The sequence below is a fragment of the Enoplosus armatus genome, chromosome 3 (assembly GCF_043641665.1).
Source record: "Enoplosus armatus isolate fEnoArm2 chromosome 3, fEnoArm2.hap1, whole genome shotgun sequence".
In the NCBI taxonomy this organism is placed as follows: domain Eukaryota; kingdom Metazoa; phylum Chordata; class Actinopteri; order Centrarchiformes; family Enoplosidae; genus Enoplosus; species Enoplosus armatus.
This window is the reverse complement of record NC_092182.1, coordinates 26,258,351-26,283,791: the sequence shown is the minus strand read 5'-3', so window position 1 is coordinate 26,283,791 and position 25,441 is coordinate 26,258,351. Positions and strand designations below refer to the sequence as shown.

The following is a 25,441-nucleotide window of genomic DNA, read 5'->3' as shown; positions in this document are numbered from 1 at the left end:
AACATTTAGCTTTGAAAGTTTAGAGTGAGGAACACTCTGGATGATGAAGACGTTATCCTGTTATCTCCTTTTATCTAATTCAATACGGCTGATAGCAAATACATGTTTCATTCACATTTATCTTGAAACTTTGAACATGTCACGACAGAAGAGGCAGTCGTGTGCTGAAACAAACTGATAATCTGCATTTTCAAGACCAGGGAATGATCCGTTTCTGGACTAAACGTCTTTCAAAAAGTCCAGCAGCATCATCGTTTACCAACGAAGACTTGGAGGAACTAACAGACGAGTACCGAGTAAGTTGAACAGTCAGCAGTTAAAATGATTTGTACCACACGGTTAAGTAAAAAAGAAACGAAACTTAAAAGAGATCTGAGGAGCTCTTTAAACAATCATCACTGTAGTTTAAGAAAGAAACTGAAAGAAACGTTCAGATCAGCTGCTGACAGCATCAAAATTAAACTTCCTCAATTGTTTTTTCTTAAACCGTTAAAACCAGAAACAAAACAAAAAAAGTTGTTGAATTATTATCTCAAGAGGGAACATGGATCTTAAATCAAACACACGATAATAATATTCTGTCAAACAGAGAACGGCTCTTCGTCTTCAGCAGTTGGATCATCAGAAGTCCTCGCACAGTTTTACAAACCACGACGTCTCCTCCGACGGAGCCGTTAGTTTGGACCTCAGCAGCTGTGAGAAATGTTCACAAACCTGCTGCCGAGACCACAAGAGATAAAACACATCCAGTCGTTGCCTCAGAAGTTCTGCTGCCGTCGTTTTTTGGCCTCGATGGCGTCGAGGATGGGCTTTCTCTTGGCCTGGTAGCGCTGACGGATCTCCTCGATCTCCTGCTCCATCTGAGGGTCCAGAGAGGCCAGACGCAGACGCAGCTCCTCCACCGACCACGAGCTCACCTGCACAAAGACGCATCAGACGCCTCATTCTTATCTGTCGCGAACACTATTCTCTGTTTACTGTCACTTACAAATAAAGCTTTTTTCTGTCTAATGCGACAGTGAACTGAACACTTTCCTGTTTTTACTTTTGGTCAGAAGAAAACGTGTTTTGGGTTTTACGGAAATTGTCACAAGTGATTTTTACAATTTTCAAACATTCATGACTTTTCATGATTTTTTATTTCATCCCTGCGTTGGCGGCCTGTCAGACTTTTGCTTTGTATATTTGTATTTGTGTATTTCCACTTGTAATGTTACCTGTGTAGGGACTATGGATGTAAACTCCAGCATCATTATACTGATGTTCATTAACGCGCTCTGTCCCTATCAAATAAATCAATAAATAATTATGACTCCGTAATCATTACAGCACACAGTGAACAATCACAAAATGAATATGTGTTCTCTTCTGGAGAACTTCGGTTTCAAAAGTCAGCAATGAACTTTGAAGCCAACGAGGACAAGAAGACCTTAAAGTGTTCAGACAAATCTGCATATTTTAACGTCTACGACTCTATCTGAGAATGAAGACCATGTACTATGATCGAAAGCTTCAGCAAAGCTTCAGAATGGACCTTGAGGTGAGATTGTTTTGTCAACTGCTGTTTCCAAGCTGAGATTTATCTGTTACTGTCACCGTCTTAAACAAACTCAGCTGTCCAAATAAGAGTTGACTGCATTTGCACTCTGCAGTCAGGTTTCATGTCATGTCCCAGATTCACTGCCTCATAGATGTCGCAGTATTTCATAACCTTAAAAAGGTTTCAGAGCTGGATATGAAGCTAGTTAGCTGCACTGATGACGCAGGATCGAACGTCTCCAAGTCCATTAATGGACACTTAAGAAAGTCTTTACCAAAACCTAAAAATATCTCACACATGTCAGGAATAATCAAGGTGCTTGATAAGTGGATCTGTTTTAGCTTTCAAAGGCTACAACTATTGACATTTATTCAATCTCTTCCCTCTCTGCTGTAGGCCTCAGATAGGGACCTGATGTCTGCTGCAGCTCTTCCCCCGGGGGATCCCCCCTCTCAGCTTTTACCAGCAGCACTCCGCTCTCCAGTTATTTACTGCCCACAATCGATGGAGCTGAAATAACACCGGCGGATAACCGTGAAGGTCCTACAACTGGACTACACCAGGGTCAAGGTAAAACAGACACTGAGGGCCAAAACCTCAAATCAGTTTGAAACCTTTAAATATAGATCTGGACCAACATTTACTGTAAAGCCAGTTTTATTCAATATACCTTCAGTGATCAATTGAGTTTATCGTTTACAGGAATATTCCACGTATACGACGTCATTCATTGTTTCAGTGGATCAAAGCGGCACGAGCGGTGAGAGAAACGTCTTCTGAAACATTTCAATACGTTCAGAGCTGAAACAACTAATCGATGAGTCGATCCACAGGAACTATTTTGATGATTGATTAATCGTTTAAGTTATTTTTAAGCAAAAATGCTGCAAATTCTCTGGTTGCAGTATCTTCAGGTTTAGATGAACCAGCAGTTACAGATTTCAGGTTTAAGACAGGTTTCCCTCTGTAGGGTCGTCATATTGGGGAAATACAATTAATCGCAAAAAATTATAAATAAAAGGTATTTCTATTCCTTCTGAAATACGTTTTATTGTTGCCACTACAGCCCATTCTTTGCAGCTAGATGCAATGTTTTGCTTACACGCAGAAAAACACTTGAAGTCATTAAACATTTAGTATTTGAACTAACATCTGACAGTCATGCTCACTCTCTCTTTCACACACACTACCACACACAACCACACACTACCACACACAAACACACACAACCACACAAACACACACTACCACACACAAACACACACTACCACACACAACCACACACAACCACACACTACCACACACAAACACACACAACCACACACTACCACACACAACCACACACAAACACACACAACCACACACAACCACACACAACCACACACAACCACACACTACCACACACTACCACACACTACCACACACTACCACACACAACCACACACAACCACACACAAACACACACAACCACACAAACACACACTACCACACACAAACACACACAACCACACAACCACACACTACCACACACAAACACACACTACCACACACAACCACACACAACCACACACTACCACACACAACCACACACACTACCACACACACTACCACACACACTACCACACAAACACACACTACCACACACAACCACACACTACCACACACAACCACACACTACCACACACAATCACACACTACCACACAAACACACACTACCACACACTACCACACACAACCACACACACTACCACACAAACACACACTACCACACACTACCACACACAACCACACACACTACCACACAAACACACACTACCACACACTACCACACACAACCACACACACTACCACACAAACACACACAACCACACACACTTCCTCATTCAATAGAAAACACAGAGCTTTAAAATATCTTAATCACTTTGCGGCTGGAAAAGAAATAAAAGGTAAAAGCAAGAATCGGGTTTTGGTTTCAGAGGTTTGGTCTGAAGGTAAGAAATCGTGCATCTTTTCATGTGACGTAAACCTTCATCCTTGACTGGATGAATACAATAAAAATGGAGGTGATGAAAGAACATAATGAAGATACGAGGATATGGAAATGGAGACTGAGGGGGTACTTGGGACAACTTGCATGTGGAAGAAGCCGCTCGCAGTGATGAACCCACAGACAAACATCACTAAGTGTCTCCCAGCTCCTTGTTTTGTTTTGTTCCGGCTCATAACTTTACTATTTTGGTTCAGTCTCTTCAGCTTTCATCGGAGCCGTTTTCAGAGAAAAAGCTCTAAAAAGCCGGCGTAGACTTCCTGCTCCGCATCAGAGGCAGACGGACTCAGTTAACGACTGGCTGGTGAACGTAGAGAAGCATTTAGCAGCAAGACACATTTTTCTCAGCTATTAGTTGGGACCAAAAACAGAGCTGAGGTTTCCCCTGTGACTGCTGGATGTCTAAACAGAAAACTGTTTGCTCACACGTTTCCATAATAACGTAAACCGTGATAATGTGTCACGGTTGTGTTCACAGCTTGTTTCTGCAGGCAGCCAAAAAATCTGCTGCTGCAGGTGTTTAAAAAGGTTTGAATTTCCTACCATCTCATTGCTGGCCGGCTCGTTGAAAGCAACACTCACTGGTTTTAATGAGGAACATGAACACAGTTTCTTGTGAGGAATCATTTTGATGAAGAGACTCAAAAATAACAAATGATCCTATTAAGGATTTTAGAATTTTATCAACTTAATACTACAAACTCCAAAACCCTCCAATCAGATTACAGATCTTCCTTCACAGCAACATTAAAACGTCTGACTCATACATGATTTATCTGAAGACATCGGATCACACGTGGCCTCACGTCCATTTAACCAAAACTTAAACCAGCTTGGTCTCTAGTTCTGTTCAGGGTTCACACGACGATATGAAACCCAGCAGTCTACTGGGTGTTATGGATGAACTGCTAAAACCAGGACACCAAACACACAGCTGACATGTCGCTAGAAGTTAAATATTAAACTTTGACGTAACATGCGACGGATGATGGGCTCATTAATTGTTGATGGGTTTGCGTGGGATTTAACCTTCTGTCGGGGGCCGTTAGATGAGACTACGATCTGAGGAGAGAGGATCAAGAGGGGGTGGGAGATGGAAAAAAAAAAAGAAAATCCAATAAGGGAAGAAAGAAAAAGAGGACAGGGGAGAGGACAGAAGGAGTGATTGAAGGAGATCGGTTGTTCTACGTCTGCTTCTCATGAATAATGAAGATTAGTGCTTTCCACCACTGGACTGGCTGAAGCATACAGATAAAATGGGGGGCAGCTAAATATACGCTTAAAATACTATAAAACATTAGAACGTGTCTCAATATGACGGTTTATGAACTGTGACGGTTACCTGAGAACGTCTAAATGCATGAACCACAAGCTGAAGAGTTTTCAGCCGACATGACGATGTTCTTGATAACTACATTAAGAAAAAAAAAAAAACTTCTGGTAGCAACAGACAGATCTAAAATTACACACATTCAGCATGAAGCTGTCAACAAGAGGCCTCAAAGTATTAAAGATCCCAGAAGAAATTAGCTTTTTATCTTCACATTTGCAAGTCTAATGGAACAATAAATCCCCCCAGGAGGGATTTGTGTCGTCAAGTGAAGCCTATTTGATTTTACTCGAACTGGTGCCGTGAAGCACACAGACATTTTGTGTTGTACTTCCACTGTTAAATGCTATAAGGTCCATTATTATCATCGTTTTAATTTCATTCCATTTAATTGATTTATTTCTTTTAATGGTCTGATGTTATTATTCGCCTCATTGCCTCCTGAGATGTTTCCATCCTGGTTCAACCATGTGAAGCACTTTGAACTTTGTCTTGAAAAGTTTATTATTATTTATCATATTACTGAAGATAACATGAGGTGTGTGTGACATCCATTTAATCTGACAGTGCTCAGTGTGCGATACACCTATTGAAGATGATGCTGTGTGTGTGTGTGTGTGTGTGTGTGTGTGTGTGTTCTCAGTGAACACTTACAGTATTAAAGATCCAGGAGAACCTGAGTGAAAATCAGGGTCAGCCAGCGGTTACCTGTCACTGTGTGTTAGTGTAACTTCAAACGCACACTGGCACAGAGCTAACACACACACACACACACACACACACACACACACACACACACACACTATCTTGGTCTTCTATAGAAACACACTTCGACAACGACTACATGCCGCCACATAACATTTCACGCATTACTCCACCGTCGCTACATCACCAACTATAGCTGCTTTTTAATAATCACTACTATCAAGAAATGGTGGCTCTGTTGTTTGAGAAACAAAGGTTTATTGTTCCGATATATATCTCTTTCAGTTGTGCTTTGTGACAGATGAGAAAGAAGAGGCTTCGGTGGCCTCTGAATATCTAAAGCTGAGGAGGCAGCAGGCTGCTCTGGTAGAGAAACCACCTCGTATTTAAAAAGGTCACATATTTAATATTTAATTCCAGCAGCAGCCATTTGTCCTGCTTAAATGTCCGTGAGCAAGACAAACAACCTCTGCTCTTTCACTCACGGTGAGAGCTTTCCACAGAGGCTTCAGACAGCTGCCCTGAAACGTAACGGCAGCCGGAAAAGTGAGAGTAAAGTTAGTCAAACTACAGCGGCACATAAACGACTATTTTTCACTATAAATATCAACAAAACTAAAACGGGGAGAGACAAAGTGAAATACGACCTTTAATAATGTGGTTTTATTACTTTATCAGTTATTTCAGAAGTCCTTTACATTAGAGGTCTTCACAGGCCGGTCTGAGACAGAACCATGGAGACACCATCTGACTGGACTTGAGGACAAATTCAGACCTGATCTAAAAAGACTTTCACAGTTCACACTCTGTGTCCAAAAACCCATTTTTCTGCCGTGATTATAACTCGATGTGATCAGAAGATACAGCGAGTCTGCTTGGATTCATTCGGGTTTTGGACATACTGACACAGACATGAGCAAGACCCTACCTGACTGAATACGATGTGGATCCAGTCTGACTTGGGTCCAGGGTGAGGTCTCGATTATTCGGAGCCAGGGATGTGACGGTGTCAGATTTTCACACTATGATTATTGTGGCTGTATCCGCTGCATCTGCACCGTATCCCCTATTCAACATTTAACATTTACGCACACAGAACAGCGATGAACCTTGAAACAGTTTCACTTTAAAGACAGACGCTGGGTGACGCGAGCAGCGTGTCCTGAAGCTGAAACGAAACCTTGTCCACAGGCAGAGCTAAACCTGACCAGTGAGGGAGAACGTGACCTTCATTTATATTTAATTATCTAATGACTATTTTTGAAATCTTAATTGATTTTATTCTTTTTTTGAATGTTGATGCTTCCAACAGCATCTATATGAAACACTGAATCAGCTCTGTGTTTGAAACGTGCTTTATAAAGCAAAGACGATGATGGAGACTGCTGGCTGTGTTGGTACCATCAGGCACCACTTTACAGGGAACCAAGTGGACCCATGTAGAACACACACACACACACACACACACACACACACACACACACACACACACACACACACACACACACACACACACACACACACACACACAGCTTCTAACTCACCACTTGAAGGTCTCCTTCAGCGGGCAGTTTGCGGTTGTCTGCATTGTTTTCTCCTCTTCCTCCTCCATCATTATGACTGTTGGCCTCCTTCTCTTTCTGCTCAAAGTACTCGAGGAAGGACGGCTTGGCCGGCTGCATCGTCTCGTCTCTCCCTGTGAGACACAGAATCAGCATTTACTTTATGACAGCAGATGCACGGGAATTTGTCTCAGTGGTGCTGGAGCTGAACCAGCTTTATAGTCAACACAAAGACACAGATACAAGAGTTTACAGCAAGACATCCTTTAAGCTCAACAGTGGACAAAACGTGATTCATTATATATCTCAGACACGTTTCAGAGTCAACACACAGAGCCGCTGAAGTGCAGCCCCACCCGTACACAGACGTCCTACTGCTGTCCCTGCAGGAGGATGTGGGCCTGGTGGGAATATTGAGTTTAATACTTCTGGGTGAGGTAATGAAAGTGTTCAAACACGGAAGATATTTCATTTTTAAACAGCAGTGTTGCTGCCACAGAGGCAGCTATAATTAGAGATATATTTCTGTTTACATAATGTACGCATACTTCCTTTCAGCCGCTCCATTCTCTTACTCTCATTATTTACTCATTAAGTTTCCTAAAGGAGCCAATAATGTTGCATTACATAGTCAAACAGTCACATCATGATCCAAGATGTTATTATTCTGAGATGACGCAGTACAGAAGAACTAATCCAGTGCGTATAGAAAGTTCTCCTCGTGGCTCTTGGACTAATGTTTTATTTGTTTTATGGTAAAGACAGCCCTCCTTTGTTTAACTTAAGTAAAGAAGATCCAAGAATCTTATTTCCTTTTCAGCAAAATAAATACGAGCTGACCCTTTTTGAACACATGCAGTTAATTAGAGCAAACATACAGTGCACTCGCAGCGTGTATAACATTTCTGTATGTCTGCTAAAAATGAAAGTTACAAGGTAGAGGTGATTTGTCAAGCAAAGACAGAAGGGAAGACAGTAAATGGAAACTATCTTCAACCAAAAGATCTAGATGCAAACACAAATGTCAGCAAGCTGGGCAAGTCCCTGAATCCTCAACAGGGTGATGCACTCCAACATGAGCATGAATAGATTAACATAAAGATAATTTCCCATCCGGGATCAATGTAATGATGCATTATTAAAGTGGCAATAAGTGCGGAACAAGATCACCATAATAAATCGGTGCTAACTTTATACAATGGTTGATCAATACCGGTGAGTCACCTGGCCAGGTGTTGAGGTCTGAGACTTGTAAAGTTTGCGATGGAAAAAGAAAAGACAACAGAGACTTTAACGTATCACAAGACATGAAGGACACAGAGGGACAAAGACAGTCGACAAAGACAAAAAGTCAGATCTGAATGCATGTTAATGTGCGTGCGCTACATGCGATGGACTCCACGATCAGGTTAAAGGTGATCAGCCTGGTGTGGCGTGCAGCTTCATCTTCAATCTTGTAAAATGGAGAAAATACAGCCTTATTGATTATGGTGATACATTTTTTAGATGAATATTTATTCCTAATGTCCTTTCAGTTGATTTTTTTTATTATCAACAACCACAGTAATGGTGCATCATTTGATTAAATTCCCAAAGGTGTTAAAACTCAGGAACAACAGTTTCTCCGTTCTCTCTCAGCAGGACCATTATCTATGCTGACATTTTAATTATCCATAATAATCCATAAAAACTTCTTTTTGCAACCAGTGGAGACGCCCCCTGCTGGCCATTAGAAAGAACGCAGGTTTAAGGCACTTTCACATTGGCTTCACTTTTCAACTTTCAGTCACATCTGTTTAAAAAACAAGTGACAACATCCCCCAATAACTTTTACACATACGATATTTTTTGTCGAATGGAAAAGTAAAGACAGCTCACTGTGATGTTGTGTTTGTTCTCGTCTGTGAATGAGTTTAAATGTGTTTAGACGATTAAGCTTAAGGATTAAAAAAAAAAAAACATAGATTCACAATATGAGCACATGAAGAGCTGCGAAGATACACAACAAAAAAGATCCGATGAAATAAAGAGAAACGTTGAGAGAACATTTATGCAGTGTGTGTGTAGTGTGAGTGAATGTGTTAGTGTTTGGATACCTCCATGGAAAAGACAACAGCTATAGAGATAATTAGTGTGTGGAGTTACTGAGACTACACTCGGTTCATTGGACAAATCCTTGTCTGCATCTTTAATTTCACCCCAGTGAGTCCATGAGTGGAGCAAATCAATGAATGCATCAGTGTAGTTCAGCTTCTGATTCATGGCTTCAATAAGCTGCTGTGCTGTTAGAGGCTGAACCCCTACAGTACGTACAGGACGCTCACATACAGCCACACTGTGAATGGTGTGAAAAGCACTTCACATTCTTGACTTTCTATAATAGTCCATTAAGCTGACCCTTACACTGTATTACGTAATGAACTGGAGAATAGATTTATAGCACCATCTTGCTCTTCTCAGCCTTGTTTTAACGTGACAGTAAAGTCCTCTATTAACCCACTGGACAGGGGAAAATCTGATGTCATAGCAAAAGGAAATTAGAGCTGGTTTATGTGTGTACTTAATGGCCAATAATCAGGTTATATAAATGGACAAGTAATAACTATAATGCCAGAATTGTGACGTACCCCCTTGTACTAATCAAAGACATAGAATATGTGTAGCTTTTATGTTAGAAAGGTCAAAGTTGTTGCTCATTAAATTATCTTTATTGTCTCGGGTGATTAAAATCTCTTTTGTTTGCTCCCTCCAGAGTTCAGAGTCGGATAAAAAAATAAGAATCCAGGAGGCAGAAGGGTTTTAATATCTTATATCTTATATCTTGGGGTATCTACTGACGTATTTTATGTCGTAGAACAAAACATGAAAATCTCTTAAGCTTGTGTTAACAACAGACCTTATTTCAACTGAAAACCCATCAAGAAACTGACTGACTTTGAGACGAGGGAACCGGAAGTGTAAAAACTCATTTCTGGGTTTTAGGACTAATTCCTGCAGCACTATAAATAACATCTGCCCACCGGTGGTAAATGCAGCTTTAAACTTTTCCAAGGAAACAAGCCATCTGTTGTCCGAACCTTATATTTGTCAGAATTTGTCAGGTTGATAATGATAATGATGATTAATGCCGAGACATTAAGTTGCTGGCTCACATTAGCTCAAGTTAGCATATCCCTAACATCTCATCGCTGATCTCACTTGTGGCTCCCCCTGACTGTAAAATAATTAATGGCTGTTTATTCTCCATTTCTGCTGCCAGGTGCCTCCGCACTGGATTGAGCTGCCAAGAGCGTGGACCTCGGAGAAGTCATGTTTAAGGAAACCAGCCGCAGTTTTCCCAATATGGTGTTTTTTCAACACAATCAGATGAAAGAAGGTCAGACCCATAAAAATCCATGATCTAACGTCTCTCTGATTCCAGTCTGGTATCTGATGTTGCGGAGTAACTTGAACAATTATCTGACTGGTCAAAGACTCTTTCCAACTGTGCTTCGCATTCCTATAAACTGTGACCTGCTGTGCTTTGTTGGTTGCTATGCCAACCCCATGTGGAGGCAAGCAAGCTAGTGAGCAGGGTTTCCTCCGTCCAGTTTTTATACTTCTGCATGTATACATTCTATGATATATTTTCTGTCACATGTTGGGAACTGTTGTGTAAGTGAACTCGTTACTGTGATGATTAGCATCACAACTGTATCAAGGCCACACATCTTCAAGAGGAAGGTCTAAGGGTAAGAAAAGTCCACACAGTTATTAAAGTGAGAGGATTCTGCATTGAAGATCTTTACAATCTCACAGTTCCTGAGTTTGGAAAGTTGCTGTGTTTCCTTCTTTCTCCCTGCTAATCTGTCTGTTATGTAACTCAATTTAAGATGTGTTAACCCAACTTCTGCTCAAACAGGCTTCTTCTAAAAAACATGTAGCCACAACATGAGTAAGTGTTAGACTGCTAAGTATTTAAATGGGCTCCCGCAACTTGTTAAAACATGATTTTTCACTTTAAACTTCAGCTTCAACACATCACGAGAACATAGAGTTGAGGACTTTGACAAACAGAAGGAACACTTGATCATGATACTGGTCCAATTCTCATGTAGTCTAGTTTAAATGTTTTATAACACCCACCAGGCACACTTTAAATAAAGCACATTTTTGAGCAGACCTCCTGACCCACAACATCCACATTTGGCCTGAATCCCATCTCAGTGAGACCACATGCCTTTCGATGGGTGATGAGAAATATCTCTACTTGATAAAGCAAACAAAACAGAAACAGCTGGTGACGTGACCAACTGCAGAGTGAACTCAGGAGAAGGGTAAGAAGGAACAGCAAGGATGTAGAGAAAGAAGCTGCATGAAGACTTTTACACGACCTTTTCTCAGCCTGCAAGTGAATATCTGTTTGATCAGTAAACTGTAGAGACAAAAAGATGAGGGCAGCTGAAAGACACTTCAAAAGTCAGGAGGTTGATTGAAGTTTGTGATGTCCTGATTTCCCAGCAGAGCCACTGCCACACCCATTCGCCTTTTTAAAATGAAATCATCTGTTTGACAGATCTCATTTAGGCCTTCGTCCTTTTTCCACATTGTGACAGCAGATGGTGAAAGACTGCATGATGAGGGAACGGAAAAGAGGAAGAGCTGCAGTATTTTTTACTGGAAGCAACATCAACCAGAAATATTTCATTGCAATAGGGCAATTAATTATAATATTAAATTGCATCACTGAACACTGAAAGGCCTGGAAAGGCTGCCTGATCAGCTGCAAAAAGAAGAACGTTTCTGCCATTACTGTTTGCCACCATAGACGGTATATAAAGATGGACGACATGGCAGCTCCCTGAAAGTGAGGCCAAAACATCTCGATCGCCCCCTGGTGGCTGGCTGCAGTATAGGTCATAAACCCCGCCCCCTCCATGATAACGGATGGGACTAAAAAAAAATCAAAGAACACGTCAAATAAATTCTAAAGATGGTTTCTGTCATTTTAGGTGGTTCTTATCACACTTGTGTTTGTTCACGTGTTCATTTTTCTGATCAGTTTGGTTTTAATTAATTATTTGATGCAATAAATTGCGCAGATTTTGGCTCCAAATGACGTCACCAGCGCACGATGGCAGCGGCTGTATCCGGGAGAGTTTAGCAGGATTGACAGTGGGAGGAAGTGGAGACTCGTCGTCCATCTTGGTCACCCACTGACGAGCCCAGTATCTTGTTCTCTCTGCTCAGACACTGACCTGACTAATCCAACCACTACGACATCCCAAGTGAATCAGGTTAAGCTGGCTCATTTTTTGGTGGGATTTAACACTGGTACTGTAATGACGATAGTTTCCAAGAAATGAGGTAGCTGTTCATCCAGAGAGACTGCAGAGTGCCAACTGAGCTCCAGCAGTGTTAACGCTTGTGTCTGCCGCAGCCTCTAAACCGGGCTGAACATAAACCACAAGTTTAAGAAAGTAAAGTGAAGGCCAAACCAGCGTGGACTCTACAGAGGATTCCCATCTGCTACTTCCCCAAAACAAAATGAAACTTTAATTAAGTAAAGAGATGTGAGAGGGTTAAAGGTTAAAGAAAATACACCACTGTAGTGTGCTAAATTCACTTTGCTGTTTGTACTTCAGTTGCTATATAAGAACATGTACGCTAAAGCCAGTGTTATGGTCCAGCAAAGCATTTAAGCATTTGAAGATTAGAGAACATTGTTGAGGCTCAGAGATGGAAAACTTAAATAATTCATTTAGGTCAACATAATGGTTCCATCTACATGCATCTCAAACAACAAATGGAAACTCCGAATCACTCTCACTTCAGGCTGCCAGCTGCTGTTCATATAAGCCGCTTTTCCACCTTTTGTTATAGTTGTATAACAATAGCTGTATTGTACCTAAACCCTAGATCCACCGCTGACAGCACTCTTAAACGTAGGCCTGGTTCAAAACTACATTTTGAAATAAAACCCTAAAAATATATCATAAGCTCAGCCGCTATAAATGTCTGAACTGATATCTTAAAACAGCATAATCCCTCTCTCAAAGTCCGACTTCAGAAGAGATTACTGTAACTTTATGAGCCCGTGACTTGAAATGAATTGAGCTGCTGCCAAAACCACAGTATGACATCTGTCTGACTCAGCAAAGAGACGTGATCTCTATCAGAGACAACACTTTGTGGAAACTTCACCAATCACACTTATTTACATTTCAGAGGAGCATTTCAGGAGTTTTCAACCTTGTAATTTAGCTCAGTTTCAAAACATGTATAAGAAGCACAAACTGAGCAGAAATGTATTTATATGCAATATCAGATCAGAGATCTCGGAAAGTGGATCCCGCTCTGTGTAGCTGTATCTCTGCTTCCTCTACAATGGATCTATAAAGATGACTTTACTTTTAGATTCTGACAGGTTGACATCAAAACAGAAATTAAACCATTTTTAAGATATTTCAAGCTGCCTCTCCACGTCAGAGGTTTTCAAAGACAGGAGAGTTGAAAGAGGGGCCACGGAGGGAGAGAGGTGAGGTGAACGTACCCTTTAATTACCTCCATTAGCTGCATGAAGGTGTTCAAAACAACAGGAAGTCAGTTATTATAGTTTGGCCACTGATTTTTTTCCCCCACGTATAAGCACGGTCAGCAGCAGTGATACACAGCTAATTGGAGGTAATTAAAAAGTACTTGAAGAAGCTAAATTAAATGATTTTTGATACCAAGAGCATCGCAGCCTGAAACTAAACCAAAAGGCCAGATATATGATGACCAGTATCTTGAGCTAGGTTTACTTGGACTGGCTCACGTAAAGAGAGGAAACATTCACAGGGGCTTTAATAAAATAACATTGCAGGCATAGCAAAACAGTGTAGTGTTACTGGGAGGGGGACCACAGTGTCAGACTTTAAAAACTCCTGCTCTGACCTCAGTGTAATGTCACATTATCTAAGTTTACGCTGTCTGACGGCAAAATACAGCTAAAAGCTAAGTGGGCCAGGGAATCCTGAAGTATACCAATGACATTTTGTTTTGAGTTGAATATCCTGCTGGGTGCATTTGTATATTTTTGATTTAATAAATCCACCCTGATCGTGAATGAGTTGGAGAAGTAGTACAGAAGAGAATGAGAGCGACCGAGAGGTCTCCAACATAGATCCTAGTGAGCGGGGGTTAGTGGCTAATCAGCGTAAATTAAAAGGCTTTTTATTATTCAGTACCATTAAGGAGGATCAATATCTGATCCAATACCTTATCTCAATCCTCAAGGCCCCTTCAGCATCAGACTGTGGCCATTAGTTTGGGACACACACACACACACACACAGGCTGGAGCACACACATTAAAAGGACACAACAGAGATCTACACACTCACACAAACACACGACTGAAGGATATTGGGGTACTAATGTAATTGTGAACTCTAAATGTTCCTGTGTTAATGCTGTTTCAACTGCCAGCAGTGGAGATCCATACTAACTCAATAGTAGGACATCAGACAGGAGACAGTGTGTGTGTGTGTGTGTATTTATGAGTATGTGCTTCAGAGATTACATACGGGTATTTTGTAAAACGTCATGGACACGCCCCCTTTTTTTGGGGGGATAGAAAACCGAAGATCCTATAGATTGGAGTTTGACAAGTTTGTATGTATGTAACTGTATGACTGTACTCCAGCACTCAAGCTAGCTATCCATCAGTAGTAACTGTCACCAGTGTCCTGTAGCTATTTACCACACTGACAGTGGACATTAGTGCAACTATATGTTGTTACTCTGCAGACAGCCCATTACACTGTGGTTCAGTCCCCATTACCTCAGATTGTTTCAGCAGAGCTCTGCAGGGTGGGAAGTTACCCCAGTCACCATCCAAATGCTGCTAACTCCTGTCAGTGGCTGTTAATGCTACAAGCCTCCCATGGCTTAAACATAAATCTCACTAGATGTGGTGTCGGAGTTTTAATATTGTGACATAGTGGCGTGCATTACTGGAGTCACACAGAGCAAAAACAAGGATACACAAACTCACACATGCAAACTCTGTAGAGTCTAATTGGGGTTAATTCTTTGCGTATAAAAACAAACACATAAAACACACCCACAGACTGCCAGCACTGATGAACACAGTCCAACTCTTATTGAGACAGCCTTCCAAAAGCACCCAATACATCCAACGCTTACAACTCCCACACGGCAAAAGACTCCAACAGACTGAGGCAGCACCAACATATCTCTCAAGAACTGACACGCTCCAGCAGAAGGTACTGCATGCATTGTATTAAGTGGGATCCGGGCATACGTTTGTCGACTCTGCCAGCCACCAAATGCTTCAGAGATGTTGTTCCTCACTTAGGCCCTCGGGACCACAGCCGGTTTACAGTTTGTCCAGTTACCGTACTGCAAACTCTACTATTATATCGTAGTATAATAGTGATCCTCCAGTTCACAGGTAAGTCAGGGAACTTTACTCAGTGTGACGGTCACACAGTGCCCTCTAGTGGATAAAAAAGAAACTCTGCAGCTGCTCTTCTGGATGATGACAGCAGACCACACCACACACATGAACAACAAGCAGCCGATTCATAAAATCTTTGTCTCCTAATGAAGGACAAAAACATGAACATCTGTTCACTGAAGCTCTTTGATAAAGAACATCCGCCTCACTTCACTGAACTTTTCATTGGCTATCGGTGGTCAGCAGTCGTCACCGACTACGGCACGTGTTCGGTAACGTGTGATGTGACTAGAGCGACTCAAAACAGTGTGTGAGTCAACGGTGGTGATTACAAATTCAATCTGAAACAAAACCAGTTCTGACCTTGGATTTCGAGCAGATTTACACTCTATCAAGAGAAGCAGATGTAGTGACAATCGGCCCACAGAGTAACTTGTTTAAAATAGATGTTCCTCATCAGTTGGTTCCTCTAAAACCTTTTTCAGTCAACTGGGAGTCAATTCCTCATCGCCTTTGTCACGTATTAGTGCAGCTCATCTCTACACGTTCAATTGTGACTGACAGACATCATGTATGACTGATCAACACCGCATGTGAGTGTAATTAAAGGGTCTTACTTTTCATAGTACCCGCTTCCTCCTCATCCTCATCATCAGAGTTGATGACCATGGTCCCCAGTTGTAACTGCATGGTTCCAGTGTCCTCGTGTTCGATCATAGTCCGTGCCGTACCACCGAGTGAACCTGCTAATGAACCAGCAGCCCGGATGGTTCCTGAGTCGCCCGTTCCTGCCCGCACCATCGTCCCCTGGTCAACCTCATCCTCATCCTGGAACACATCGGCAGAAGATAAAGCTTTATTAACGCAAGTCAAGTGAGCACGAATCATCTGGAGTATGTATGATTACTGATCTTCATATACCTTCTTCTGCCAGTAACATCAAACCCACCAACATCAGACAATTGTGTTTGTGTTTTCATTATAAGCCACTATCTAAATCTATATTTTCATATGTAAAATAATTTCACTTATTTTCTGATCTTTTCTCTGATATTTGGCTTGTTTGCCCTGGACCTGTGCAAGTGAATGGGTATCCAGATAAACTGTAACTGCAATTACTACCAACAGCAAATAGAATTGTATTAAAATGTCCATTTGTTTAATGATACATTCTCATTAGTTAAAGATTTTCAGCCTCAACTTCAGTCCTCGACTACAGCAGATGACAGTCAACAGTTTACTTCATATTTTATGATTATTCCTACCGAATTGTCATCGTCTTCTGCATCCTGCTCTCTCTGTTCTGCCTCCTCTTGTCTCTTCAGTTTGATCTCCATGGCGTCTGTGATCAGGGCTCTGAGGACGGAGTTGGGCTTGGCTGTCTTGATGAACGGATGCTGAAGAGACAAAGAATGAGAGAGAAAAGTTAGATTGACGAGACGTGAAAGGTGCAAACACATTTTCTATTTTCCTTAGTAGGCGACATGCCTAATTTAATGGCTTAACTACAGTGAATATCCAGTCTTTATTAGTTAAGACAGTGCTCAAGCTAAAGCAAAATGTAGGTATATGTACTATTATAAACAAATTAAGATGAATAAGGGTATAATACCTGTGTACCCTGATTAATACTGTAGATTGTTACTCAACCGTGTAATTAATATTTTTGATTTCAATGTACCATCTGTAATTTTGTGGACCCGTTTTCAGGGTTTCTAACCAAACGCTTCATCTACTATCAGTTCAGGATCAGTTCAGGTTCAGCAGTAGAGTTCTCCATAGAGTTACCTGTAACAACTGTGTGGCGGTCGCCCTATTTTCTGGGTTTTTCACCAAACACTGGCTGACAAAGTCTACAAATGATGGAGACCACACATCTGGGTTCCTGAATGTTGGAGGAGGGTTGGTGGGAATCATGAAGATAGCCTGAAAGAGGAAACATAAGTCAGTAGAGCAAGACGAAGGTGTGCATGCAGAGAGAAACACTCATCTTTAATAATATACCCTCTTTTTGTCTTCATAAAGGAAGTTGACCCACTAGTATCTACACACACACACACACACACACACACACACACACACACACACACACACACACACACACACACACACACACACACACACACACTACTTTATCTCTCACCCTCATGGGATGAATGTCGGCGTAGGGCGGCTTCCCCTCCGCCATCTCTATAGCTGTTATTCCCAGAGACCAGATGTCAGCCACGCAGTTGTAGCCGATCTCCTGTATGACCTCCGGAGCCATCCAGAACGGCGTGCCGATGACTGTGTTTCGCTTCGCCATGGTGTCCTGAGGACGAGAGGTGGAGAGAGGGGAAATGATGGAGGAGGGAGATCATCAAATCCAAGCTGGTTATAGATATTTGTGTCACTGTGGAGAACTTCCTACGACGTCTCGGAGTGAAAGAGCGTGTTTATAGGGAGTGTCGTGTACACCAGTCCCTTTTAGACATATTGTACTGGAAGGTTTATAAAATCAAAATAAGCTTCTTTTTAATCTTATTAAAAATAAATACCTGTTCTTCTTAATAAGATCATAATCTAAGCCGATACTGATTCAGTGCATCACTCGTCATGTTTGCAATAAATCTCCTTCCAGTTTGTTCTCATCAACGTGTGAAGCATCCTTGAACCGTTCTTTCTTTGACCCCCATTTCCTCTTTTTCATTAAGCACAATAAAACAATACATTGAATTTTTTCTTGTAACGTGATTTTCACTCACTGTGAGTTGTCCAGCAACTCCAAAGTCGGCCAGTTTGGCCTGACCCTCTGTGTTCAGCAGGATGTTGCCTGCTTTGATGTCCCTGTGGATTTTTCTCATGAAGTGAAGATACTCGAGACCCTTCAGAGTGGACTGCACGATGGTGGCTATCTCCTCTTCTGTTAGCTGCAAGACACACACACACACACACACACACACACACACACACACACACACACACAATGAGAGATACATCAAAATATCGTCAATACGTCAAAGTGTAGAGTGTGTTGCAGTGGAGTTTCTGTCTCCCTCTTTTTTCCATGTAGACACATAAACACACACTTCAGTACAAATAACACTTACTTACACACATACTCTATGCTCTGTGAGTGTGTGTGTGTGTGTGTGTGTGTGTGTGTGTGTGTGTGTGTGTGTGTTTGAGTATTATATTACCGTCTTGTTGCGTATTCGGATGATATCAGACACTGATCCGGCTCCACAATATTCCATAACGATCCACAGGTCACTGTTTTTGAAGTAGCTGCCATAGTAACGCACTACATGTGGACTGAACACATGGAGATCAAACTCAGGATGATGGAGCATCAGATTGTACAAGACTGTAGTGTCTTTGTTCGGTAACAGCAGAGCATTTGCCTCCAGCTCACCAGCCGTCAGGACAATATGATCCCCTCTCTGATAGTCTTAATTTCTTGCAGCACAACATGGACACCGAACACATAATCTCTGTCTTTAAAACAAGATCTCCACCATCGCTACCCGGCGCCGGACAAGCGGCAGGAAATGGCCGTATGGATTAAAACAGTTAGGTGCCCATATGAACGCTGAAGCTTGGCTTCATGATGCTTCCAATGTAAGTGATGGAGGACAAAATCCACAGTCCTTCTTTGGTGTAAAAATATACACAAAGTTTATCTGAAGCAAAGATGGCGTCATCAGTCTGCTTGTGTGTATAAAATTCCCTGTTGAGATGCAGTGGAAGAATAACAACATATTCGCTTCAGATAAACTCTGGAATATAATTTTTGCACAGAACGATGATGTCCAGTGTGAACAGGAAGAATCATTACAGCAAGAAAAACCTGTTTCGATGTTCATATGGACACCCCCCACAGACTGTGAACCTATGCTGTAATATAAAAGTCACAGATGACCTGTCAGCTATGTTCAACATATTACACCTGTCACGATTCATTTTATCACTGATTATTAATGTGTGTTCTTGTCATTTCTCCAAACAACAAAATGAGACACGTTTGTTGTTTAAAGCTTTTGGTATTACTTCAAAATCACCACGTGTCAGGAAAAACACATGGTATTATATATGATTGGGTGATTTGTCAGACACAACATCAACACGCACACACCAACACTCACAGCGTTATGTGAAAAAATTAAGCTGGTTTTAAAGTAAAACTGAAACTTTGAAACTCCAAACAGTTTGTCAAAACCCTAAAAGTTCCCCTAAAGGTTTTTGTGACAACTGCCATTTAGTCGGGAGGAGTCGGGGTGTTTGCTTATCGGAAACCCCCCAAAAACCCTGATAAGGGTTTGTTTGATGTGCGATTCTTTCCACAGAGGCTGAAAGCACTTATTGTGAGTTACTTTGGACAACAGCGTCTGCCAGATGAAAGTAATTATTGTAAAGTGTCCTAAATTCCATATAACCAAACATAATATTAATAATAATAATAATAATAATAAACATATGAAAGAAACCACTGCTCTCTTATAACAAACATATTTGTAAATCTTATTATGTTTGAGTTCAATGGAGGTAGCCCACCTCCACAAAACATGAGTGGGAGAGCCCTGACCACACCAGTGATGCTGTTCCTGGTGTTGTCAAAACTAAGACCACATTTGTTGCCACATAAACATGCATGCAAGTACCTGTTACACTGCTGCATGATGGAGATTTCCTTGATGATCTCCTGAAGATCAGACTCCACGGGAACTTGTTTGATGGCTACAATCTCCCCCGTCTCTTTATAATGGGCTTTAAACACACATCCGTACGACCTGCAGACACACACAGAGAGCTTTAACATGTCGTGTCAGTTGTTTGCTTTACCTGTGAATGAATCAGTCATCAATAAACCGCTGGTCACAAGTCAGTCTATTAGCAGCAGGCAACAGTATGTAATAGTACCAATTGTAGTAAAAGTGTGTTGTGTTTTGTGCAGCAGTAAACACATGAATCTCAGTTATAAAGTCTGTATAATTCCAACTTAAAAGCAGCACAAATCAAACATTTCTGGAATGATCAAATAAAACCCTGATACCTGAAGGCTCTAACAACTGTTAAATGTTACACCTTAGCAGCCACATCCAGCTGTGTGCACACAAATACTTCTTCTTTCACAGTTGTTTTCTGTCCCGTATGACTAAACTAAATGTTTGACTAAAGCTCGACTATAACCGACAGTAATTAGTCATGATGAGGTGCTCAAACAGATGCCAGGGAAAAACCTTCTGACTGCTTCAAGAGTGTGACAGGAGAGAGAGATACTGTATGACTGAAAGTTACACAACATGGGATTCTGCCATAATGGAAGTATTTCAGGTTTCACTTTTACGAGAGAAAAGGCTTTGAGGATGAGGACTTCCTGTTAGTATCTCAGGGAAACTTCACCGGCAGGTGTGGTATGCTTTTAAAGCATGAGGAACTGATCAGCTGTCAACATCTGTCACTTAGGTGTTCTTTCCTGAGGCTTCTTTCGCATTTTGACTTTGCTCTCACCTTTTAAACATAGCTGGTGAGAATATTAGTTTCATTAACACCAGTGTGGCAATGTTGCAAGAAAAGAAACTACACACAGAGTTACAGTCACTGCAGGGTCAATAATGAGTGCTAGTTGTTGACAGCAGTTACACACACACACACACACACACACACACACACACACACACACACACACACACACACACACACACACACACACACACACACACACACACAGAGCGTCAATCAGCCGCTCAGAACAGGAAGTGCGTTGAGAAACAGGATATGAAGAGGCAATGTTTATGTTGATGGGCTCACTTTGTTTGACAAAGAGGAGAAGAAATGAGGCAGAGAAAGTATAGAAGAGAGAAAGAGGAAAGAAAAGTTTATTAATACAAACACTAACATCCCATTTAAATACAGAGACAGACAGAAATGTGGAAATACAGGCGGCCCCATCTATCAGGACTGTGCTGCGTCACCCATCGTCTGACTGTTGGACTGCATGGCTCACCCTTCACCCAGCTTCTCCAGGACATCAAAGACTTCCTCTGGCTGCTTGGTGAGGCTGTCCTCACTCAGCTTCTTCAGCTGCCTGTAAAGACAGAAAAGGTGGAGAAGGGACAAATGAGTAAATTACAACAATGTCAATATTTCAGGGTAGGGCTGCAACTAAGGATTATTTTCATTATTGATGAATCTGCCAATCATTTCCCTGAATTCCCTAGTGAAGAATGTCTTTTGTTTTGTCTGACCAACAATACAAAACCCGAAGATAATGAGTTTGGAGTGATGAAAAACAGAGAAAAACAGCAAATCCTCACATTTGAGAAGCTGGAACCGAATATGTTTTGCTTAAAAAATGGTGTAAGAGTAAAGAGAATGTTTTGCTCATTCATGCGTCCATATTCATTAACTGATAATGCCTAATAAATCTGCCATAAATTAGACAGAATGACTGCAGAAACAAAGTTAAAAAGTCTTTTTTTTTCTAAGTTCAGCAGAAACATAAAAGTTAAACAGTAAAAAAGCTTGAAATCTCAGAATGCCAACATTTGAGGTGGTAAATAAAAGGAATCATGAGTCAGTATCACCAACAGCTTTTCTTGTTTCCTAAGTCTTCATGTGTAAATTCAGGATGTGCCAACTTAATAAATCAGAACCAGGCAGAATATTTAATTCATCCTTCTCTTCGGTGTAGCCGTCTGCCTTTGCTCTCTGCTGGAATGTGAGCAGTACTACAAAACTCCTCCAGATGTTTGAGATGCCAAGACAAGACAAAAATAGTCTCAGGATACAAACAAAAATAGATCCAAACATGTCCTAGATGCAGCTTGTGACGAGTCATTCTTCGAAATATCAGACGAAGTTAAATCAAAGACAGAAGGACAAACTGCTGCCTCACTTTGGGTTTTTCTGCACTGAAAGCGGTCTTAATGCTGGAACTACAGAATAAACTATGATCAATTTACTGTTGAGTAATAAGAAAGAAAAGGGTAGTTGGGAGCTGTCACTACTGCCCGTCTGAGTCTGAGGCTTTGGCCCTTTTAGCACAGATGTTAAATGAATAATTCACCAGTTTAGCATTGCACTTCTAAAATATGTCAGACAGTAAAACAAAAGGAAAAACATGTAAGCAAAATCAAACAAGAAATGTCATTTTTTTTATTCCATGCGTTCTTCTTCCGTGTGCCTACTTTACCCACAATGCAACTCCACCGTCAACAGTTCGGTCGCAGATTGGGGTGTGTTTGATTGTGTTTGAAGACAGAAAAGGTCTTTATTTAATATGTTGCTTAGTGGACTGGTACAAGATACCAGCTCTAAAACACAACTGTCATCAAACTGCTGTCAAGTGGTCCGTTGATAAGTTGTCAGCTGACTTTCTTTAAAGCCTCTTGGCCAAATTGTATTCTCTGCCCTGCACGGCCATGAACCAAGACGCACAGCATGTTGACCTCAAGCCACAAGCCACAGAGGAAACAGAGAGCTGAGCACTGAAATGCTGATCTACCTTAGCAGCCCATAATCTGCATTTCAAGTGGACTCTGTGATCTTCTACAAATGCATGTGTGTATCTGCTGCGGCTAAAAGTACTGGACACACCAAATGTTTACATTACTAAAATTAAAAAGTCCAATGTTTTTCCTCAGCTCTCTTTTTCTTGTTTCTTTTTCGAGTACTTCTATTTTAAATTTCTGTCACATTTCGACTGATCTCACGTTCAGCATTACTTACAGCTGCTTGTAATGTTGGTCTTCCATGATACACGGATCAGTTACGTACTTAGAAATCCTAAAATAAACGCAGCCTTCTTCAATTTACCTTTGATTAAAACTGTTAAGGTGGGCTGTTTCGGGGCACAACCAAAGTAAATCAGGTATTCAATACCTAAATAAACCTTTTTTAAAAATTAAATAAAAAAGTAAATTATTATTGAGTCATAAATTAAATAAAACAAAAAGCTGCAGGAACTCAAAATTGCTGCTCTTGCTAAACAATTTGAAAAGGAAAAAAACTAACTTCTTGCCTCAACATAAAAGGCTAAATTTATCTATAAACTCCTGCATCAACTTAATGAGGAAACACTGGATGAGTGAGCAGACATGATAACAAGAGAGCCGTGTGTTTTACCGGCATCCTCCTGATAAGAGGACAGAATAGGAACTCCTCAGTTCCCACTGTTAAAACACACTCAGCAAACAAACAAGTTTCTAAACAACAAACTGAACGTGCGCCTCTTTTAATGAGCTTCTCGTCACATCTTTTTAAGGCTTTATGAGATCATCAAAAACTATAAGAGAGGACAGATCCTCAAATACTCAGGGGAAAGAGCAGAGGTGCTGTTTCACACAGCAAAGGCGATATATCCAATGAGTGTGTCCACTGTTTAAGCAGTCATCTTCTTACTTACGAGATCTTACCACCTTGGCTGAACAATTTCCTGGGGGAAACCCTAATTAGGGCTGCAACTAACGACTGCTTTCATAAAACAAATGATCTGCCAATCATTTTCTAAATTAATTTGTTTTGTTTTTTCAGTAAATGTCAGAAAATAGTGAACAATTCTAATGACAAATTCCCAGAGTCAAATACCTTCTTTTGTTTGATCAATGTTTTAAAATCTAACCTAGACCCAGATATCCAGTTTACTATCATATATAAACAGAGAAAAGGAGCAAATCCTCACATCTGAGACATTGAAACCAGCTAACGTTTGGCATTTGTGCTTGAAAAATGACCATTTAACCATTATGAGAATAGTACATTTCTGCCAATTGGCGAAGTGTTTCAGCGCCAACCTGAATTATTAGGACTGTTGGTGGAAAATCCTAAGAATTAACACATTTAAACAAACCACTGAAGGGATTTTGAGGTATTCATATTCTTGCCTTGCATTGGACAGTAGCGCACAAACATGACAACTAACTTAGTCACAGACAGCAGTTCATTATCTATACTACATCTGAATCAATTCACCCGTTTCTTGATTTTGACCACAGTATCTGAACTCTTTCCAGAGGCCTCATTGTCCTGTCACAAAACCTGCTGTGGTGTCTGACGTCTCACAGTCCTGTCGCCATGGAAACACACCTGGCAACCTGTCAAACCCATACACACACACACATATATATATATATATATATATATGTGTGTGTGTGTGTGTGTGTGTAACTACCTGATGAACGACTGAGCCTCTATTCACTCTGAGCTGATTCAGTTAAATCTACCGAGATTAAAGCAGTTAAGTCAATATTTGCAAACAGAGTTAAGGCATTAAAAGGATCAGCAGGGCTCCGACGGTGACAAAGCTCAGGGATTTGATCGATTTGATCAAGACCGATGCTGATTCAATAAGAGCTGGACTCGTGTGCAGCTTTAAAGGTTTTTCTATAGAGATTTACTTTAAAATGTTCTGGTCCTATTCGCTTCAGCAGAGCAGCCATACAGTCATATTGAAATAAAACACATTTCATTCGCAGAGCAGCAAGAAAAATGTGGGAAAGTTAACTGAAGACCATGAGATAAAGAAGTTGTTTAGCTAAACGGTTTGTTAACGTTTCCGTTTTGCGTTAATTTCCTATTAGCCAGCTCGTTTTCTCTGAGAGTCGGTTATGTAATAACTCACTCACCAGCTATACGAAGTTGCTATTCAACCCAAACGGCTAGACGGATAGAAATCAATGAGGATGTCAGATATCAGCCCGTGTGTTTTCATTATTAGCATAACGTTACCTGCGAGGGTGATTCCTCATCTGTACTTTGTCCATGTTCTCCATGTTGTCCTCTTCCTGTAAACTCAAGAGTCCTTTCAATCGTCTGCAGTCAAACTTGACCAAGCT

General features: G+C 41.0%; 1 protein-coding gene across 1 annotated transcript; it reads right to left on the bottom strand.

Annotated features, from left to right (window-relative positions):
* Window positions 1-758: 758 nt before the first annotated feature.
* LOC139282888 (serine/threonine-protein kinase 4-like) lies at window positions 759-25,441 on the bottom strand. Its single transcript, XM_070902792.1, has 11 exons — window positions 25,335-25,441; window positions 21,613-21,693; window positions 20,267-20,395; window positions 18,806-18,920; window positions 18,371-18,535; window positions 17,770-17,937; window positions 17,415-17,552; window positions 16,892-17,023; window positions 16,244-16,454; window positions 7,167-7,318; window positions 759-917 (listed from the first exon to the last, which is right to left on the bottom strand). Exons 1-11 carry the CDS (start codon window positions 25,376-25,378, stop codon window positions 759-761), a joined length of 1,494 nt encoding a protein of 497 aa, XP_070758893.1. The 5' UTR covers window positions 25,379-25,441.